General features: G+C 44.8%; 1 protein-coding gene across 1 annotated transcript in view; it reads right to left on the bottom strand.

Moving 5' to 3' along the window:
- Window positions 1–5,133, bottom strand: part of HECTD2 (HECT domain E3 ubiquitin protein ligase 2) — a 63,964-nt gene extending 58,831 nt beyond the window's left edge. Inside the window, exon 1 of the mRNA XM_045854653.1 lies at window positions 4,877–5,133. Coding sequence (XP_045710609.1) covers window positions 4,877–5,014 — 138 coding nt within the window. The 5' untranslated portion in view covers window positions 5,015–5,133. The remainder of the gene's footprint in view (window positions 1–4,876) is intronic.
- Window positions 5,134–22,994: the final 17,861 nt, after the last annotated feature.

The raw sequence follows: 22,994 nt of genomic DNA, 5'->3' as shown, positions 1-22,994 counted from the left end.
AAATTTGTCTGCCTAGTGATCTGGCTCCAGCCCCATGCAATCGTACTCACCTCCCACACATTCCCAGCATGCTTCCATTGGGCTTGCGTTATTGCTCCCCAGTTCTTCCCGTTAAGCTTTGTTCATGTTGTTTTCCCCACTGGGTTGCTTTTCCCACTTTCTTTTGCCCGTCCAAGTCCTATCATCCTTCAATGGCCAGCCAGCTTAAATAACTACCTTAACTTCAAGGCCTTTCTACGAGTTCTGCGAACACCGACTTCCTTTCTCTGATCTCCTATAGTGTAAATTGTTTCTGGGGCTCAATGTGGCTTTTACACACTGCTTTGCTTTGTGATGTTTTCATACGTTAGCCCTGCCTACCCTGAGGCTGGAACCTTTTTCTGAAAAAACAAAAACCAAAAAACTCCTGTCCTTGTGTTTTCTGTAACATCTACCCTGAAGCTAAACACAATGGATGTTCAATAATTGGTAGTTACATTTTGGCACAGTGGCTTCACAGCCCATTTCTGTACATCTGACATAACACATGCAGACTTCTCATTCGTATCACTGACTTCCTGTCAACTCCTCTCCACACACCTTGTGCTTTCCCTCAACTATTTCCCTCACATTCCACCTGCTTGGCAAGTCTCCTGGCCTTCACTGGGGGCACACTTCCCTTTAAAATCCAAAACTGGTTTCATCCATTTCCCTTCACCTCTCTGACCTAAGTAAAACTCGGTTCCTCCCTGAACCCAACTTCACTCCTTGCTACCCTCTCCCATGGAAAATCTCCCTTTTTCCTATTTACCTGGTGTACAGGTTGAAGTAGACAAACTCATCCTCACTTGTCACTGCTATTCCTGCTCTTCCTTTGACCATTTTTCTCCTTCCCCATTCACAAATTTTTCTAGCTTCTGTATTACATCAGCAGCTAATTTATAATATTCTGTTCCACTCCAATCTGTCAACCTCAGTAGATTCAATATTCCATCATTAGACTTTCGTACCCATGCACTACTTCAGTGCCTTACCCTCAACCCTGTGGGCTTGCATCACCTCTCCACAGCTGAGAGACCAGACCCAGACACTGATAGTCCTCGAGGGTTTTATCTTAAGCCTTTGGGGGATCTCCGGCAGAACCACTTTAGCTGCGCTTCTCTCCATTCCCCTGCCACACCTGCTTTCTGCTGTGTCTCCATAACTTTCACTAGTCCAGTTCAAATGCTGCTCCCTAAAATAAGTATAGACTTGGGGCAGGCTGGTTAAAATACAGATTCCATAGAGATTCTTCTATTCAGTAAACAGAACATCAATTTTCAATCTTAGCTACACCTGGTAATTAAAAAAAAATATGCCTGAGCTCCATGCCCAGAAATTGGTATAATGGGCCTGCACATGGGCCTGGCCAAATATGGCTTTAGAAGTTCCCCATGATGATTCTATTGTGCCTCGAAGGTTGAAAAAATGGTTCTCTGGGGTGAGATCTGGAAATTGAGACTTTAACATGCTATCAGGGCAACTCTGTGGTCCATCAGATTTAAGACCATTGTGTTAGGTACTTCCTGGCTAGAATGGACTTCCTTCACACTTCAGTGATCTTAGGACCAAACATTTTGGGTCTCCTCTTTCCAGCACCCTCAATCTCACCCCTGTACCTGTCTTTAAACTTCATAACCTGGCCTTCTACTTATTTTAGGGAGCTATCACTTTAAATTATTTCCAAATTCTCATAAAAATATGACACAATAATTTTTGGAGCCCTGGCTGGCATAGCTCAGTGGATTGAGCGCGGGTTGCGAACCATAGTGTCGCAGGTTCGATTCCCAGCCAGGGTACATGACTGGGTTACAGGCCATAACTTCCAGCAACCGCACATTGATGTTTCTCTCTCTCTCTCGCTCTCTCCCCCTCCCTTCCCTCTCTAAAAAACAATAAATAAATAAAATCTTTAAAAAATTTTTTGGGAAAAAGCTAGCACTGTAGCACTACATTATCTGAGTCATGAACTCAGTCTACATAGAGCTGTTAACCTGGGGTAAAAAGGAAGGAACACTAAACTGCCTCAAAGAAAAAAGTTATTGATGGCAATCAGGTTCCTAAGCAAACCTCCAGAAACTCTAATCCATGTGGAGGCTGAAAAACAACCAAAGGAGCCACCAGCTGTCTTTGCTTGCCCCGACACCCAGGCCTTCCTACCCTAGGGCGAAGTCAGTCATCATCCCAGTATCCTGGCTTTCTCGCCCTCTAGAGCACAAGTGGCAAACACAAGGCCCCCCACCTTGTTTTATCCGGCCGCCGCACCTTGTTTCTACCCAGTGGCAGTGTCAAGCTCTCGCTTAACCGTTAAGGAGTAGTTACATTTATGCAGTCCTAAAATTACATCCAGCCCTTTGCTCACAGCACAACTGTGAGGCTGATGTGGCCTCTGGTGAAAATGAGTTTGACACCCCGGCTCTAGACGACCAAGTACATATTTCCTTGACCTACGCTTTTTACTGCTATAACTCAGAATTCCAGATCTGGACATCTCTCTTTGACAAATATTGTATATACACACATTTACATATACACACATCATCATCATCACCTTCCCCTTGCTCTTTTTTTTTTTAATTGATCTTAGAGAGGGAGACAGAGACACATCAAACAGGAGAAACATCAATCATTGCTCCACCCATCCATTCACTAATTGGTTGCTTCCTGTGTGTGCCCGACTGGGATCCAAGGCAACCTTGGCACGTATGGATGATGCTCCAAACAGCTAAGCTACTCATCATCCAGGGCTCCCTTGCTCTTTTAACTCATGCTGCAAGATCTGAGAAAAAGTCCTCTTCCTTCCTGTCATGATTCAGAACCTCAGTGCCAATGACAAACCTGTCAATCCAAAGAGCCATAAATTCTGAATGTCTTACTAAACAAAACAAAACAAAACAAAAAACAGGTACCAACCCTGAAAGACCTTCTAGGTACCAGAAATTGCCTTCAAAATTTCAAGTTTTTCTATCTATCCTCCTTCTCTAATTAAACCTGTGTCTTTTCAAGGCTTAAGTCAAGATTAAAAAAAAAAAAAACTTCTTAAATTCTCTTCTTCTGTTTGACTTGTAGTGCAAACCCATAATCCTTTATTCACACTTCCAAATCCTATAAGCTCTTGAAACTAGAAGGTTTTTGTAGCTCTTTTGGTGACAATCTAACCTGATTTGAACTGATATTAAGCTACTTATAATCTGACTTCATTTAGTGTGAACACACATATTGTTCACTGAAGAGCTATTAATACACTTGATTACCGAGAACTAGCCAGGACCTCACTGTGGATATTACATGTATGTACTGAAAGGTAATATGAATTACCTTTCTAAAATCTGAAAAACTCTGACCTCCAAAGCCCCAAGGGTTTCAGATAACAGTCCATATGGACCTGTGTCCACACTGTATCAATTTCTCCGAGCTTTTACTCTAAACATTCAATTTCTCAATTACACTGAGGTAAAGGAATGTTTTGGGGAGGGTGCTCACTTGAGGACCTAAACCCATTCACATTACTGTTTCTGAAACTGCATGCATTCATTGTCCCAAACAACTGACTTAGAATAGCTATTGTGGAAACACTAGCTATTGGCAATTTAAGAACTCCCTGGATGAGCTCTGAAAGCCCAGGGGACCAACAGAAGGAACTGGTTCTACCAGCAGATGGGTGACAAATTCCTTCAAAGGATTTGCCAAAGATGTAACCATAACCCCAACTTTCCAATCAACTGTACCTATATTTTAAAAGGTCATTTTATTACTGTCTACTTTGCTGCACTGATGCAACATAAAGACCTCATTCTAACGGTTTCCAGGTACCAGTCCTCAGCTATCTTTGAAAAATGTACCAAATCAAAACATTACTCCTGATACTTTAAAGAAGAATGTTACTTTCTTAAGTTTTTAGGCACGTAAGAAGGAGGTTTTAAGAAATGAATTGCACATAGGAATCAAGAAAATGTACCATGCTCTCTAACTTTTACTGTTTTGTCACTCGCAGCTGCTTGACAAAGTGGCCTTTAAATGTACCGAAGCAAACTCTCAGAAAGTATTTAAATATTATTTCAAACAAAAATCTCAGAATATCAGAGGTTAATTTTTTATGTGTTTTCCAAAGTAACCAGTCCTATCCACCAGCAAAAATAAGGTAGGGGGCCATTACATCATCTGGCAATATGTAGTCTGAAGCCCGAGAGTGTTCATCAAATAATCATCAAAGAAAATCGGGCTGGGAAATCAGCCTTGTTAAGCTTAGATTAACTTGAATTTAAATAAAAAGGTTAAAAAAGGCTCCCCACCTTAAGCCACATGTCTGTACCATATGAAAAATGTTAATAAAACCATCACCGAGGCATCTACCTCCCACTACCCTCACAGCAACGGAGGGTCACAAGTGGAAACTCGCCGCGGAGCCCGTTCAGTTTGGAGGAGGAAGGAAAGAAAAGCGGAAAAAAAGGCAGAGTCTCCGCTCCTCAAAGGCAGGCAGGCAGGCGGGCAGGCAGGCAGCTCGGTGGAAAACCCACTCCCGCCTGCCTGACACCTTATCCTCATCCAGCAGACAACGCCGACTCCAAGACGCTGGTCATTTCCTTAGAGAAAATGCACTGCCCACAAACCAGAAAATAACCAAAAACAGCCGGCGGACGCGGCCACCTCGTTTCCCGAGGGTGGAAGGTGCAGCTGGCGAAGTGGTCGCGGCTGTCCAAGAGGCACAACTCCTTCCTTTCGGCCCCAGGAAAGGGGGCTGGGCGCCAAGCCCTGGGTAGCCCGGGATCCCCGGAGGACACTCGGCCCCCGGGGGTCCCTCGCCCTCCCGGCCGCTGCCCGCCGTCGGGGCGCCCCGCGACTCCCGCCCAGCACCTACCGCAGTCGCGCCGACGCCCGCCGACACGACGGGCGGCAGCTTCTGGCGCTCCGGCTCCTTCCCTTTCTTCTCCTCCGGCGCCGCCACCGCGCCCGCCGGCGGCGCGGCGGGCGAGGGCACCCGATCCGCTTCGCTCATGTCGGGCCGGGCGGCGGGAGCGCGAAGCGGCAGCGGCGGCCAGGCTGCGGCTGAGGCTGGCGCTGCTGCCGGCGCGACCGCGAGAGGGCTCCGGGCCGCCGCTTCCACCGCAGCGCCGCGCCGCGCCGCGCCGCCCCCGCCGCGCTCCGGCCCCCCGCGCGCCCGGAGGCCCCGCCCCGCCCCGCCCCCGCGCGCGCCCGGGCGGCTGACGCCGCTCGGCCGCCCCCGCCGGCTCCCGGCTCCGCGCTGCAAGGTGTGGGGCGCGGGGCGCCGCTGCCCTCGCGGCGGCCTGGGTGGGAGGCCCCGCGGCAGGCGCCGCGCCGCCCTGTGGTTTGCCGTCAGTCGGGGGGGACGGCGTGGAGGGTCCGCACTGGAGGGTCTGGACTCGGGGAACGAGGCGAAGCCTGCCGAAGATCCGACGGGGACGGAGCGCGCCCCTGGGGCGCCTGTGGGGCGGGGCGAGCGTGGAAGCTTCCCCCACGCGGAACGCCGGGGCGGAGGGCGCCCAGACCTGCGGGGTCTGGGCTGGGGTCTTTTCCTCCCCAGCGCCCAGCGGTCTGCCGAGGGGCGGCTGCGCGTTCTGCCATCCCTGACTGCCCGCCTGCCCATCCGCAGGAGACAGCCTTTTCTTTCTTAGGCGACCGGCCCAGTCTGGAGGCTCCGAGGGCCCCCATCTACAGAGGAAAAGCAGGGGGAGGGAGACTGAGACGTCGTGGGTTCCACCTTCTCCATCAGTGGGCCTGACGGCCAGGCCACACTTTCCATTCCTGTTCCTCCAGAGCCCGTTTGACTGCCAAGTCCGCCTCTCTCTTCCCGTTCCCACGCGCCTACATCTTGTTCTCTCCTGCATCCCTTATTCCTTTCCTTTTTGTAAGTTACAGATGGACAGATCCAAACTCTGCTGCATAAGCCTTAATGTCAGATCATTCACATGGGTAAGAACTTTAAAATTCAAGAGGAAAGCTTTTAATCATGAAATTAAAACAAAGCCCCACCCCCACCCCAAAGCCACCAAGACAATTGCCTTCCCTTTTTTATTGCCACCTGCTTTCCTTTTCTCCGTCTGCAGGAGGGGCGGAGACACCTGCTGATCTAAGGGGAAGGAGAGAGTAGGGGCTGTATCCCCTATTAAAAATAGGAAATCCCTGGACAAAAACCTCCAGATTTTTAGGTTGTGTTTTTTTTTTTCATTTGATTCTAGGTTGGATGAATTTTTTTTCTATTCCATTACCATTCCGTCCCCCCTCCACCCATCACCACACTGTTGTCCATGTCCATGACTCCCTTTTCTGTTTTGCTCAATCATTCCCCCCTACCCTCCGCCCCAAGCAAGATTGGGTGAATTCTCAGGTCAAGGATACCCAGATCCAAATATAAGAACCAAAACTGAAGCAAATATATCTGAAACAAACTGAAGGGTGATGTTAATCTATTGGTGACGTAATTCTGTTACTAGCATAACCGAATACTAGTCACAGTGCATCAGGGGATGAGGTTGCCTGTTTTCAAACCCAGAATTTGAAACAAGCAAATCTGAAGCAAACAATGTGATGAATATAAAAATCAGTGTTCAAGATTACCTTGTAAATTAAAAAATTCTGATTTTTACTAATAAAAAAGCTTTCTAGTTTTAATATAGTTGCTGTCATAACTTTTTAAATGTTAATTGGTAGGGAGTAAGTGCCATATAGTCATCAAAAAAGTATTTTATTGCTAATTAGTCTTGGAGGGAAATTATGTATACATGCACTACTTTGAAGCTTTCTCCTCCTTACTATTTTTAAAAATTATTTTTTAGAATTTTCTTTCCTTCTTAAACCTCAGAAATACTCATCCTAGACAGAGAAGTGTACACTTATTTCACACTTTTAGCAGGTCAGTATGCTGATCTTTTAGTACAGTAAAAACTCAAATGCTATTTTATAAACAAAAACCTTTATTTTAACTACAATTGAAGATATTTGTGCTGCCAAGCTAGGCTGATAGAATCCTAGGGGAGAAAGTATTCTCTTTCCTATTGTTTTCACCTGGATTTAGTAATTCGTATTATAACGTTTGGATAAGAATTATATGCCTTATGCTTTCTCTTTTCGAGTGTGAGACAAAATAAAAGTGTGTCTGTATCTGTAGTCATATCCAATAGAAAAAAATACCTAAATATTGGCAAAACAAGGCAAGTCAGAAATTTTAATTTCTGCTACTGCATCAGAGGAGATAATCCATTTCTAAATAAATCCACTTGTGAGTTACATACCGAAAATAAGTGGTTTGTTGATTTTTTTTAACTTCCTACTAAATGTATTGCTCTCAGTGCGTCACCCCATCCTTCCTTCATGCACACGCACTCCAGCGTGGGAGCTGGAGGGTGGGAGGGGCTCTGGAAGCTGCAGCGATGGCTCCAGGGAACTAGTGCATTGGAGAGATGCGTTCCCTACTAGCACCGACATGCTTCTGGGGGCCTAGGTTGGGGAGAGAGGGTTGTGGAGTAGGACAGACAGAAAGTTCTGTATGAAGTGTAGAGAAGATATTTTTCAGCTATGCCAGGTGTTGGAGAGAAGTGCAATGGCGATGGCATGCAAGCGTCCGCTGGGAGTGAGGCAGGAGAAACCGTTCACCTTCCCTAAGCCTGGATGGAAGACCTGCACTCATTCATTATACCTGTGGGGAAGATGGGTTTGAGAGGCAGGTATAGGAAAGTTAGAGAGCCAGTTATTTCCATGGGAGCAAAGGAAGGGCCAAATTACAAGGTAATGGAAGGTCTAGATTATAGATAACGTTCTATGTGGTTATGTACAGTGATGCCAATCTAGTGAACAATAAATAGCAAAGTAAGTTCCAAGAGGTCTTTTAGGAGTGCGTTATAACTAATAGCTATAGACAGAATAGCAATGAAATAGTGAACTTGTTTTTTTTAAAGAAAATGTCTTTTCACATTCAACTTGAGCATTGTCCCCAAGTAGTAAACTTGGAGAAATAAACTTATTTTAGCCATGTCCACATTGTTAAAAAAAATTGTTACAGTTCCTCAGGTTTAACGACTGTGGCTTTTTGAAATTACTGTTAAAAATAGCTTTTCTTTATTACATAAACAACACATTGTCATGATATAAAAAGATAGAAAATACAGATTGACAAAGTGAAGAAAATAAACTCTGGATCCTACCCAATGTCAGATAATCACTAAGACCTTGGTTCATATCTTTACAAAATCTATCTGTCATCTGTCTAATCTGTCCACCTATCTATCCACACATAATGCTTCATGGTTTGTTTTTATGAAAACAGAACATGCTGACCTACTGTCTGAATCTGCACAACTCATTCTTTAGAATACCCCCAGTGGTGTGGAAAATCTGACTTCAGAGAATGATTTTTCTTCATTGCACAATGTTATATACAGCCAAGACGGAAGAACAGATGATCATCAAGCTTTATATTTTGAATCAGACCTCTCTTGAATCGATTCTTTTTCTTTGGATTCCCATAGCCATTGATCTCAAGGCCCTCAAATCTCTAACCCAGATTATTTACATAGCTTGTCAGCTGGTCTTGCCTTCAGTGTTTTGCCTGCTGCAATTGTTAACAGAATGACCTTTTCAAAGTACATAACTTCTTGACAGTCCTCTGTTTAAAAACACTTCAATAATCTTTCATAGCAAAACTCTGAAATTCCTAGTATAGCACTCACTTGAATTCTTTACAAAAAAGCCATTTTCCTAATGTCCTGATTAGAATCAACTGTTTCTGCTGCCAGAGCATGTTGCACACACTCACATTCACACACCTATCACATTACATCTCAGCTGTCTGTTACCCCAACATGTCATAGCATAGCGAGGAAGGGCCGTGTCTAACCACTCCTCGAATCTGCACTTACAGCACGGTACCTGGAGTGTGCTGTCCAGGAGGCACTCAGTGAGCTCAGAGTAAATGAAATCAGATATTTTCTTGACGTGGCTAGTAAGGGTCTCTGGAGACAGTGTCTGAGAAGAGTTCCCAGAATGCTTCTAGGGATGGGTGTCACTCATTCAGATGATTGGTCTGGTTTCTGCCACCTTCGACCCGCCTGAAAGGAGCCTGAGTGCGGATGAGGCGCTGCAGCCCTGCAACCAGGAGGCTGCAGGCGTGAGGATAAATGTCGAACCACGGAGGACAGTGCGGTGGAAGGATGAAGGAATCCGGGGACTTTTCTGAAGTTATGGAACCGATACACCACCTGGGACGGCCTAGCTCTGGGTTTCTTATTTTGTGAGACAAATTCCGATCTTGTTTAAATCCACGTTAGTTGGTTTTTTGTCATTCGCAGCTGAGCACGTTCCTGTCACGCAGCGTGCGTGCGCACAAGCCCCAGAACCGGTCAAGTGGTTGAGTTTTGCCTGGTTTACCCTGTTGTTTCAGCTGTAAAGACACAACCGCAATCACATAAAATGTGCCATCTTAATTCTAGGATTAATAGTTAAGAAATTATAATAACCTCTGTAAAAGCATATGAACTTCTTCAGGATTAGAAAAGAGGCTCCAGTATTTCAACTCAAGATATTTGAAAAGTAAAATTAGTAGTTGTGAAAATTGGCTTTTAATTCTGGTTCTTCCATTTTTAACTAATTAATGAAGCCCTGGCAACATCACTTTGTCTTTGAGTTACTTTCCTTATTTGTGCATAAGTGTTATGAAACAAAATGAAAAAAAAAATACAAAAGTGCTTTGCAGATTATGATGCATTTTAATAAATTTAACTTGATGAGCACTTACCGGGAAAGTGCAAGTGCTTCCTAAGGACTGATTCACGTATTCTTGTCAGGAACCTGCTTTCAACATTGCTGTAGAGTAGGGACTTATCCCCCTTTTCAAAATGGGAAAATCAAGGAATGATATCTAGTAAACTGTAAATTCATCACACAAAGCACAGAATAGTTGCTCAAAAAGTGTTTATGGCAGGAATAGACGTGCATTTCATTCCTCTTGAGGAGCTGTAATTGTATACCAATTAGGATGTTATAAGCTGATAGATTTGGTCACAATAAAGGACTGTTACTGAATGAAGCCCTATCCAGCACCTCCCCATTGCCTGACATCCTGATAGAATGTTTTCTACTAGAGATACTGAAATAATCACCCTTTATTAAGGTTGCAATCCAAGTTAATAATCTTTGCCTAATGATTCCTTTGCCCCCAGAGGATTTTAATGACTGATACAGAAGATCCCTCATCTTCTGTAAACTCCTGGCCCACAGGCTGAAAAAAACATTATTGAATGGTTGCATGTTAAATGCTTCAGAGACCCTGCTGTTTGGGAATCTGCAAATGTTGCTGTGTGATGATCATGCCTTGATTAGGAGAGCAACAGAGGACATTCTGGAAAGATTTTAGTAAATCCTGTGCTACTGAAACACAGAGCTGATTTTTAAAGGGCAGGCAAATATGAAATTGGGGTTCCCAATGTCACTAGTTAGGCAATAGGTGTTAGCACTAATGGGCTGCACATACCTGGTAAATCTCCTCCTGAAACAAAGCAGGTGCATCAAAACTTCCTGGGGCAACTCTACTTATTATTATTTTTAAACTTTATTTATTTGTTTTTAGAGAGAGGGGAAGAGAGGAGAGAAACATCAATAGGTTACGTCTTCTACATCCCCAACCAACTGGGATAGAACCCACAACCCAGGCATGTGCTCTGACCAGGAATCGAACTGGCAACTTTAGCTTTGTGGGATGATGCCCCACCAGCAGAGCCACACTGGCTAGGGCTGAGGAAACTCTATTTCTATCATATTTTTCTTCATAAGAAAGGGTGTCCTGTGAGATGGGGATTGCTAGTATGAGGACACCTTCCAGAACATCTAGGAGTTCCTGGCCTCATAGTCTGCACTGATGCATTCTGATGATCGTGGGCCCTTGTTTCTTATCTCTGATCCTTACTTCATCATGAAGGAGCTTTGCTTAGTGGCAGAACACTAAATGGCACTAGAACATCTACTTCTTGAAAAAAATGCCATCAACAAAGAGGCACATAGTGAAAGTCATGAAGTTCCACGACTACCTTGAAAATCATGGGCTTTTATAATCATACTCATTACAAAGCTCTTTTGGAAACCCATTTCTAAAGACCAGTCTGTATTCCCAGCCATGGTCCTGTTGTATTGGCAGATTCTGTTGTTGATTGCTGCTGCTGAGACCCTTGTCTGTAAGCCCAGAGAAGCCAGACCCAATGTCGACGCCCTCAATGCTCCTGCTGTAGGTACTGTGCCACTGAAAGTTTTCGTGCTGGGAGGCCTTCCCGACCACTTCTATCCGGGTGACAGAATCAGTAATTCCATCACTAACTAACCAACATTATTAATCACTATGTGGCAGGCAACAGATTGGACTAGGTGCTCAGGATACAAGAAGGATGAAACCATCCCCCAAGAAGTTTACAGTGCAGTGCAGTGGTCCTCAGACTTTGTGTGCAGCGGACTCTCTGGGTAGCTTCTTGAAAGGCAGACTTTCAGACCTCACCCAGAGATTAGGGCTGTCACATTGCAAAATCATCAGGTGGGGTGGAGGGGAGAGGGTAGGCGCTCACACTGTCTTCTGTGAGACTGGGACTGTCTGGAATGTGACTGTGCCATCCCTGCGACTGCAGAGTCTGGAGAGTACAGTGGGCACTGTGCTGTCTTCCCAACACCCATCTCCCTTTCTTCTGGTGACTACAACCCCCCACTCCCACCCAATGTGCTTTCAGAACTGTGTCTCCATGTCTGGTGGCAGGAGTCGGCACATGGCTCAGGGTTAATCAGCACAAACCCATCTCTTGATCACAGTTTCTGGCTCAGGAATGGCACATGACCCAAGCTGATTTAACAAGAGGTCAACAAATGTTTTCTGGGAACTTTTAGGGGAGGATGCTTCCTTACGTGGGGAACTTTTGGGAACAAGCTCCTCTCTCTGCCCAGCTCTGGTAGAGGAAGCAGGTGCGCCGGGAGCTAGGGATACCTCTCTGCAAAATGAAGCTGACACCATGCAGGCTGCAGAGAAAGGAAGAAAAAAGAACCCAAAGGCTTAATGACATTGGCAAGCCACTCAACTCCTTTGACATAAACTCTTGTTCTTTTTTTAGAAAAAAGTTTGCGTGTGTGTGTTTGCTTTTATCGGTCTGTTTTGTGTTACTTGCAATGAAATAAGTCCTCACTGTTATGTGACTTTGAGGAGGGCCCGGGAATCCTCATTTTAAACAGGCTGTTCTGAGTGATCCTGAAGCAGGTGGTGATGGTCTTCGTCTAATGTTTGGGGAGATATCATTTTCAGAGGGTAGAAGTGTTACCTCATAAACTTAGTCTGGAAAACCCCTATGGAAAATATGTAGTTTCATAAGAAAACTTTAAGTCATATTTAATGAACTATGTTTTGAAGGTTTGGGTCATTTGTTCATAATATATTTGCCATAGATAAATGCTCTTGAAATTTAAAATCATACATTTTCTGCTTTGATATCATAGAAATGATTTCATTGCAGCCATGGTGACAATTGTTAAGATTCTTAAGTGGTGAAGTGAAGAAAATGGGCTTTAAGTAATCATTTCTTAGTGAAAATGGAACTGTCACCTCAGATAGTCAATAGATAAGAAAGTTTAAACAAAACTTATAGTTCCTTTATTCTTCAACTCCATAGAAAGTGAAAAATAATGCTGTATAAAAATTGATATGCACCATTATGTCACCTTGGCCTTTCAGATATTAGCTCATCATAACTTATTCTGTCGATGAAATAGTGAAATACTAAAATTTGATGAATAGGAGATAAAAATGGCCAAAAAACCATACCATTTATCATCCTACATCTTAGACAATTAGGCATACAAGTTTTCAGCAAATGACAGCTCATTGATGGTAATATTCTTTTTACTTGAACGTGCTCATCGTATCTGTGGTCAGCCTAAAACGATGTTTTCTAAGGAAAGGACATGAAGGAAAAGGGACCAAACAATCTGAAAAAAGTTTCTGTAAAATTCCAACGTGAACTTTTAAAAGACCTCCATTGGGTGCTTGTGTGCGTGTGTGTGCATGTGTGTGTGTGTGTGAGTGTGAGGGGAAAGACCCCCAGTCGATTAAGTAAAATGGTCTCATATGATTCTAAAAACCTTCTCTGTGGCATGAGTCTGAAACCTTCCTTTCTGTCTGGCAGCAGAGGTCTCTAAAGGACTGATCGCTTGAGGTGGAAATGCCACTGGTCGTAGGGTAGTCAGGATTTCTGAAAGGTCCCCAGAGACGCCTTGCCCTGCTATCCAGGCCCTGTGAGTGTGAGGAGAGCTCAACCCCTGATTGCGTTATGTGACACAGCTGACCTAAAGTTGGGACAATTGTCCAGGTGGACTGCCTCTAATCACAATTGTCCAGGTGGGCCCTGAAAAGTGGAGTGCCTTCTCTGACTGGTAGTGGCGTCAGAAAGACTCACAGTGTAGGAGGGACTCCAAACGCCATTGCTGGCTTTGATGACGGAGGAGGCCGTGAAAAGGCAAGGAGTGAGAGAGGGTCCCCAGTGACTGCCAACCAGGAAACGGACCTCAGCCTACAACTGCAAGGAACCGGATCTGCCAACAGCTTGAATGAGCTTATAAATGAGGTCTTCCCAGAGCCTCCACAGAAGAGCCGGCCAACCAACACCTTGGCCTCAGCTTGTGAGACCCTCAGCAGAGAACCCAGCCAAGGCCACTAGCCTTCGGACCTACAAAACAGTAGGATAATAAATGGGTGGTGTCTGTAGCAGTGCTATTTTTTTATACCACAGTAGAAAACTGATACTTAGGAAAAATGCAACTGAAATATTCAAGGTAAAAGGGTCCTCAGAATGCTTCTAGTCCACTAGTTCCTAGTTCCCTAGACAGAGGAGGGGGTATAGACACAGGGAAGTGTGAGACTACTGGCTATTTTGCACTTTTAAAGGCCCAAGTTAAGCCATACATTTATGATCAAACTCTGCTACACAGATTTACTTGGGCTTGATAACCATCGGCTCTCACTGTTTGTAGCCCCCTAGAGCCTCAGGACCACGTGGGCAGGTACACATCTCTTTACTTATCTTTACCCCCAACACCGAGAACAGAACTCGATGCCCACTAGGCACCTAAACATTTATTGAAAAAAATAAATAATTTGTGTAGAATGAGATCAACTCAGTATCATATTCAACTGTTTCCAATTATTTATGTTTTGAATTCATTAGAGAGATAACAATACACGTATTTGTATGTATAAATGCAATTAGATTGGCTTAATCATTCAAAACACAGGCTTTGTCGACAGAGGAAAGTAATAAAAGGGACATTAGCTTTTAATTTGTTTCCAAAAAATCATTATTTTCCTAGACACCCCACCCCTGAAAATACAGATGAGGGGACTAGTTAGGTTAAATAAGTGCAAGCACACTTTGTTTCATTGCGCTTCCCTGGTGTTGCATTTTTTTACAATTTATAAACGAAGACCCTCTATTAGCAAAAAAGATTACGACTCTTTTTATTGCGATACTGCTTGCTACTGTAGGGGGCCTGGAGCCCAACTTGCTGCGTCGCTAAGGTGCGTCTGTGCGTCACTGGGAGCTAAGCCGTGGCACGGGCTCGAAATGTTTATGATAGGAAAGTTCTTGGTCGCATAAGAACCTACCCGAGTTTAAAACGGATAAGTGCTACTGCCACATCAGCTGTGTGTGAAAACAAAGTGGAAACGGGCTAAAAAAATAAATAAATAAAGCAGCCTTGAGATTTACGGGTATTGGAACACAAACTCAGTTCCACTCAGTTTCATGAAACAACGTTTACTCAACACCTACTCTGTGAAAGATATTAATAGACACTCTTCGGATGATCAGGGTGAACAAACATGCATTGATCTTGCAGGAGTGCTAGTCCAGGAGAGTAAAGGCACACACCGACAAAAACGGAACACGAGGTAGGAGGTCAGGGAGGCACAAAGGACTGTGGGAGTGAGTCCGGTGGAGAGCTCTAGCTGGAGGGTCGGGAAGGGTCTTGCGGAGGCAGCACCATCTGGCACCATGGCAGTGCCACAAGAGACAGGAGTCTCTTCCAAGGTTGATTTACATTGACAAAGGAGATGGATGCCTCATTAGAAACTTGCCCCTTGAGTTCTTGTCCCATCCAGGACCTGAAATCTAGACAGAAGGAAAACCAGCTGTGGCACAGAATTGCTATGCCTCAGAAAGAGACATGCAGAAACTTTTTAGACTGAAAGTCGTGCTTGGTTTGTATTCTCTCAGCACTCACCCCATAAATGCTTCTTCTCTTGTCCCTCGGTATTTTCTTAAATGCCATGATGCTTCATTCACCTTGGGGTTAATGTGAAGGGTCAGGCATTTTAAAATGTGAAAAGATACAGCAGTACTATTAAGATAGCAGCTTCTTGTATCTGAGAGGAGCAAGGGGCATCTCCAGTCTCCTTGGTAGCCAATAGTTTCTTCTCTCCATGCCAGGCAATTAATTCCTAGACTCCTTGACACTCTGGCATTTAGCTTCTGTTTCAAGTGTTCTTTTTACACTTTTGGAATGTTTCCTCAAATTTAGATACAAAATTGAATAAAAGGCATGTCAAAAATATACAAAGAATCTGAGAAATAAGATACATCTTTTCAAAAGCTACTTTTCTTATTCACTTGGAACTGCTTGAGTGGTGTTTGTAATCTTGATCATATTGCCCTCTAGTGGTGAAATGAGGGTGTAAAGTGCAATAAACATTTCCTTTCAGTCCTGTTCATTTACTGAGCATCTATTGTATGCTCAGCACTGAGGTAGGCTCTGAGAATACCGAGATGTTGACACAGTTTCTACCCTTGTTAATTTCTTGGTCTATGAGTAGAGGTATTTACCATAGCACAGTGTGAAAGAAAACACAGCAGAAGTATGTACAAGGATCTGTGAGGATGCAGAGGAAGTAATTAATTTTCCTTAAGCATGTCTGGCAGGACTTTTGAAACACATTACACTTGAGCATGACCTTGAAAAATGCATCATTTTCCAGGGGTGTGTGTATGTATGTAGGTGTCGGTTCATGATTGAAGGAGCAGCCTCAGTAAAGGGAGCTAGTCCTTTGTTAACCATTGAAATGCACGATGTGTTCAGGTGACGAGTGAGTGTACCTTCCATGTGAGATTCACATGTGCTTCAGCCTGATGTTATAATCCTGCTTTTCCACCTGTACCCACAAACACTTCACAAATGTATAGGTCATATATTAGAAAGGTTGGGACATACTAGTCAAAGAGGCATTTACATCATAGTGAAGACTTCATCATTATAATAAAAACAATATATAACATTATATCTAATGTGAAATATAATTTATACAATATTAAGCAAATGACTGCTTCTTAATAATAATTTAGCTTACTGTTATAACACACAGGACAGTACCCAGCCTCCCCTTCCTGGGTATATAATATTGATTTTCTTTTACTATCCCTTTTTAAATTCTTATGTTCCTCACTTGTGGGGAAAGAATTGGAGCTTGAAAAAATACACTTAACTATCAGACTTCAGTGGCTTGTGGATTTGCCGTCTGACTTTGAGGGTGAATATCTTTTCCTTTTGCTGTGCAGAGAACACAGCCCCGTCCTGGCTTCTGGGCATCCAGTCAACACCTGTGCGGAGTCCTGGGCTATCCCCAGCTCAGCCACCACTGGGCTGCATGCCCTGGGTGATATCTCCTGGTGGCCCACCCCCCACTTTTCAGGTCTGTGGAATAGGGCAGGGGTGGAGGTGTAAGTGGGGTAACTGGCTATGACCCAAGATTCTTTCCTTTGCAAAAGCAGCACCCTGTAGGAAAGCAAAGATCCCATCCTGTAGGAATCTGAAGGCAGGCAGACTAGGGTCAAATCCTGGCTTTGCCACTTACCTGCTGTGTGACATGGCAAATGTCTTGGCCTCTCTGAGCTCTAGTTTTCTCATCTGGAAATGGAGGTGTTCATATGTACTTCTAAGATTGCCAGAGGGATTGATAAGACTGTATGAAAAGTCCCTGGATCAGATGAAGGAAGTGAATATGCATTCACTTCCCAGCTCCCTTCGTTCATTGTGGCAAGCATCATCTGTTCCAAACGTGCACTAAGATACAAACACAGTAGTACAAGGTATATGTGTATTCTGTTTTGCCAGAGCTACCCAACACATAGGAAGGCCCTTTTGAAACTCAGCCTTATATGCCTCTTCTCAGTGGACCTTCCCCCAGCCTTGTGGGTAAGGGCATCTTGACAACTCTCCCATCATTTATGGAGAGTCTACCCTGTGCCAAAGGGAATGCGGGGAGTAAAGCCCTCAGTCGCCGCCCTCCAGAAGTGCCTGTCAGGTGGGAGGGGGCAGGTGAGTAAACCAGCCACAATTCAACTTAGAACGCGCTGTGAGGTAGGAGGGGGTAAAGAAGGAGCACCCAGGAAGGGAGTGAACTCGAGCTGGCCCTTGGGGTGAAGTGGCACTCGCACTGCGCCAGGAAAGACGAGTAAGAGTGTGTCTTGTGGGAAATGAGAGAACACGTGCATGGGGGTTGGGGGTGGGGAAGCTGGGGAGGAGAGGCAGCATGGGGAGCACTTTTCCAGAAAGAAGAAATACAAATTATCGAGGCTGGAAGACAAAATCCACATCTGTGATCAAATGAATCTTCCATATCTGGCTCATTTATTTGTGTGTATTGTGGATGCAGTGTTGTGAAATGAATGGGCTTTGAAGCCCAGGTAACCAAAGCTTCTTAGAAAAACCGTAACCTCTGTCTGAAGCAGCTTAGCCGAGTTCCCGATAAAGCTGAGTCAGAATGACTATTTAAGTCCCCAGCGCCTCCCAGCCTAGTCAGAGCAGCAGCAATCGTCCGCGACGTCACGGTGCCAGTCCTGGTCGATATGCACAGATATTCCCCTGACAGTTTTTTTTCTTGAAGAAAATCATATATTTTCTAGACTACACAACTGCTTTAAAAAGTGGGAAAAGTTTCTCGGCAAATAGTATGATACAAATTTTCACTCCATCTTGACCCGTTCCATCCATGCACCGAGCTCCTCGGCAGCTGTGGCCGTCTTGGGTCCATTCCTCCTTCTGCTTAGCTGAGAAGGAAGCTCTCACATGGCAGCGTGCCTCGGAGAGCGGCAAGGTCAGCGAGCACACGGCAGCATGAAGGTCAGGGTCTAAGCCACGATGGCAGTGGTAGAGCTGTGCTGTGGGACACCACAGATTTTCCTCTCTCTCTGACTTGGGCAGGCATACATTCACTTCTCTAGCCTGGATTCTTGGCACAAACAACCAAAAATTTGTATTTTTAGAGTCCCCCCTTTCTGGGGTGAACGTTTGGTGTGTAGAACTTTTCTCCAAAGATAACTTTGGCACTAAAAATGCATCAAATTATTCTAAACCCCGGCCAGTTTCAAAGTATGAGTGGCTGATTTAGGAAGGATCTATTCTTAAGAAATAACAATGGTTTCAGTACAATTCAAGAGCCTTGAAAAAGAATTTACACACGCACATAAAACCCACATACACAATCACACACGATCACACACACTCTCCTTCAGTTCTCAAAAACTGGAATCGATGCAAAGCATTGAGATTATGTTATTTGGGTATTTCTCTTAAATGCCAAGGAATAAATTTACTTTGACACCAGAGACAAACATTTCTAACCCACAGAAAAGAGGGCAGAGAGTTTGGGCTTAATAAGTATTACAGCAGAATTACCATTGCAGATGCAACCTGTCCCAATGCCCCACCCCCTCCCCTTCCTGCGGCTTTCCTACACGGAACACCAGGAGCAGCGTGACAGGTAAGGTATGGATTCAGGGTAGATGCCAATCATCCTGTGTGGTTACAGAATACACGTTTGCCAGGGTACAGTGAAACACTCTGAAAAAAAATAGTGCATATGTGTAGATATAATTACTCATATTTATTTGCATTCCTCACCTCTTTTAATTTCTCCTCCTACCTCCCAAGTGTGGAGAAAGAAATACAAAATGTATTTTTCTATATCTTATACAGTGTCCTCCCAGGTGGGCTGCTATAGTCCTTGGTAGCCGGTAATTAGACTTGAAGAGACCGATCTGTTTCTGAGTGTTTCATGGAATCCAGAGCAATGCAATAACTCAATTTAATAGTCCCGTGCACTTATGTGAGGAAAGTTAATCTGCTGACATGTACTAGTTTAACGTGGGCAATTTTCATCTCTAAAAGATGGGAGAAAGTAGATTATCTTTTAAAATTTGAGAATTCATTTTTCTTCTCCTTGGTCTCAGTTCCTGACATATAGAAAAACAAAAATGATCCATAATCCCATAGCATAGAGATAATCATTGCTAACACACATCCTTCACATATATGTCATTTATTTATGGGGAGTATAATGCATGTGTGTTCTATATACCTGCATGGTAAAATATGCCAAGTTACCCATGGCAGCAGGGCCACAGTGAGGTGGTCACTAGGCCAAGGCTGCAAGTTTTCAGTTCTCAGTGCCCCCACTGCTCAGAGAACCTGCTCTTGGCGGGTGATTGGCCATCGAAACTATCAAGGCCTCAGGCTGCCTGGTTTGAACTCTTCAGACTTCTCTTCCCTCCGTGTGCTTTTCCTTCATGGCTATCAGAGAAACAAAAAAGCTTCTTGCCGTGCCTGCCACAGCCTTGCCAAATGCACAAGATCTTGCCCTCTGGCTGCGGCTGATTACTGTTGACTCAAAGCCAGACCATTCACTGGCCAGTCTGGCCAACCTGGGTCTCCCTTTGAAAAGTGAAATAAGCACAGTGATTGCAATGCATGCTGCTATTCACACCTGGACTGCAAACTGCCACAGAATCAGGGTGGGCTGTGTGCTGGGCGGCAGTGTGGAGGGGGAGTGAGAGCCAAAGGCAGACGGGAAGCCTGGGGTCCTGGAGTGAGCAAGGCAGAGGGAATGGCTCCCAAATCACTGTCTAGTTCCTGTGAGCCGTACCTCCAAACCTGGGTTCTGGAAAACTCGCCTGATCTTATCAGTAATTCCCAATTTTCACTTGTGCTAGCTTTTTTTAAAATTAATTCTTTTTGAGAGGGGAGAGAATTTCAGGGGAAAAGGGTGAAGGATTTGTAGGAACAAATATAAAGGACACATGGACAATAACGGGGAGGGTGGAAATACTTGTGCTAGTTTTAATGGGTGTCTGTTTCATGCTAACTTCCCATTTTGCCTGTCTCCAGCACAAGCTTTCTCAGCCTTGACACTACTGATATTTTGGACAAGGTAGTCCTTTGCTCTTGAGGGGGTGGGGGATGTGGGCAGGTCATCCTGTGCATTGCAATATGTTTAGCAGCATCTCTGGTCTCTCCCTACTAGATGCCCGTAGTTCCCCCTGTCATAACAATCGAAAATGTCTCCTGTCCTGACCAGTGTGGCTCAGTAGGTTGATCATCTTTCCACAAAGCAAAAGGTCACCAGTTTGATTCCCAGTCAGGACACATGCCTGGGTGGCGGGTTCAGTCCCCAGTAGGGGGTGCCTACAAGAGGCAACCAATGGATGTTTTTCTCCCTCTCTTTCTCCTCTCTCTAAAAATGAATAAAATCTTTAAAAAGAGACTTCAGACAATGTCAAATGTCTGCTAAGGGGCAAAATCACTTCCAGTGGAGAATGCTTGTTCTAGGCCAGTCTCTGCTTCAACTCTCAATCCTGGTACCTCTTGTCGAGTTGAAGACACGCCACATCAGTGCCTTTTCTGTGATCTGTAAACTTGCTCCAATACTCCCTCTCCTTCTGTGGCCCAGCATTTCCCTGCAGGTACTCTCCTTTAAATTTGAACTGGACTTGCTTGACCTTGGCTTAGAGCCCTCACCCTCAATCTGTCTAATATCCCCTGTAGGAGCCTCGAAGACTTAAGCTGGTTTTCAGAGAGTCACTAATGACCCCATCCTCTATTAAACACAAGATCCTCACGGGGCCTCACCTTTCTCCTGCCACCCGTGTTGTGCCATTCCTGTGTGCTCACCTTTGCCCTGGGACTGAACTGAAAAGGGGGCGGCAGAGGAGGAAGCACCTGGACACCCGCACTCGGCCAATTGACAGTTTTTTTGGTCTAGCAGACTGCGCCCACAAAACAATAAAATAATCACCAAAGAAGAATTTAATAGAATTCTAAATTGAATATAATTGAACATCAAAAAAGAAAAAAGTAGAAAAGATGTTAATCAACAAATAATTAAGTAATTACGACATGCTCAGCCCCATTTTTGATGTTTTCGGGAATAAAGAAAAAACAATGTTTGCTTTCAGGCAGTTTCCTTTTTAATTAAAAATCCAAAGCATAAGCATATGAAAGAATGATTGAATAAGATAATGGGTTTATATTGCCGTGTGGAGATAAATATTACACAAAGTTGGGAGAGGAACAGCATCAGATTGCCTCGTGTGTATATATTACTTTGACCACTCTTAGAGGACAGCCACACAATAATGACCACTTACTGAGCGCGTGCTGTGCCTGGCTCTGTGCAGGGAATTTGGCGTTGCTTTGCTCCACAGAGGTTGAATGTTGAAAGAGACTTTTCCTGAGGTCTTGGACTTTTAGATAAGGCCTCCGAATCTGAGAACAAGAGATACTAAGTAGCCCCTTATTTCTACCTGGAGTCGTTAGAGACATCCCTGCGAGACTGAGAGGGCACCACACTAACCTGTCATCTCTCACTGCCATAGCCCCTCTTTAGCCTTTGTAAAGACTGGACGAGAGAGATGATTGAAAATGTCATCGAGGCAAAAGAGTTGTAGACATCTGGACCTAGGGGTAAGCTCTGTGCTCCACCTTTTCCTGAAGTGAAATGGGATCAGGAAATGACTAGGGTGCAGCAGCAGCAGCAAGAAGAGACTGGCCACTTCTGCCTCCGCTGGCTGCTGGCTGTGCTGCAGACGCTGAGCTGCTTTTCGCTTGCGGATTCTGAAGGCTGGAGCTGCCCACAGTGGCAGGGGAGGAGAGACAGTGTGGGCGACAGCCTGCGTGCGTGGTGTTCGTCTGTAAAGATACACATGATTTTCCTGGGCCCCTTAGATGTTGGGGAAGATAACTGGGTTCCATCTATCCTATTGAGAACCCACTGAGTAGGCCTTTTTCCAAGAAGAGGCTATGCGATGTGTGCTATGGGCTGTGGGATCAAAAGGCCGACTGTAGCATGCATTGCCTTGTCTGGGGAACTGTATGATGCGGAGGTCTTTGAGGCGGGCCTCCAAAAATCAACACATCTGCACCGCACAAAATAGCCAGGCCTTAGTCTTCTGTTATGCCAGAGGGCATCAACAGCTAATAGAGCATCAGTGTAGTAAAAAGGCTTGGCCACTTTTCTTCTCTTTTTCCCTCCTTCTGCCCTGACTCTGGAAGACCCAGAAGCAGGCAAAGGGGAGTGGGAGAGCAAGAAGGCATGACAGGGTGCAGGAGAGCAGGTCCAGAGCCATAATTCAAGCCTGATTGGGTGGGGAGGGAGTAGAGCAGGGGAGAGGGAGAAGCTTTTAGGTTTGTATTCAGATTTGGCTGCATATTTTAGTGTTTGGAAATGATATTTGTTCTTTAGTCCAAAGTTCCTAGAAACCTGTTGTTCAAGGACCAGGAGAGGAAAGCTGCTGTGACACAGTGGAAGACAGGAGCTGGAATTACTGATTTATCCTTCAACAAGTGCAGGTCTCTAACAAACTGTTGGAAAGGCAAAGCCCTGTGAAGTATGATTATTGTCTAGTAATGCTGAAGTTCAGAGAAGTTCAGTTACCTGCACAAGGTCCCGTGGCTGGAAGGTGGAAGACTCAGAGCTGAAAACTTAGACCCCGTGGCACCACAGTGTCCTCATATCCTAGCAGCCCACTCTAAACACGGCAAGGTTTGAGGTTGCATTTTGAAAAGGGAGAGCACAGGTAAGGGCACTACAGGCAGGTGCGAGTGTGAGTGTGAAGCCTTGGGACACTGGATCCAGATGGGCTTGAATGCAGAGGACTCTGTGCTGGGAAGTGAGGTCC

The sequence above is a fragment of the Phyllostomus hastatus genome, unplaced genomic scaffold (genome assembly GCF_019186645.2).
Source record: "Phyllostomus hastatus isolate PE091 unplaced genomic scaffold, TTU_PhHast_1.1 phas_scaffold_1066, whole genome shotgun sequence".
NCBI lineage: Eukaryota > Metazoa > Chordata > Mammalia > Chiroptera > Phyllostomidae > Phyllostomus > Phyllostomus hastatus.
Note: the sequence above shows the minus strand (reverse complement) of the source record. Positions and strands in the feature narration are given on the sequence as shown.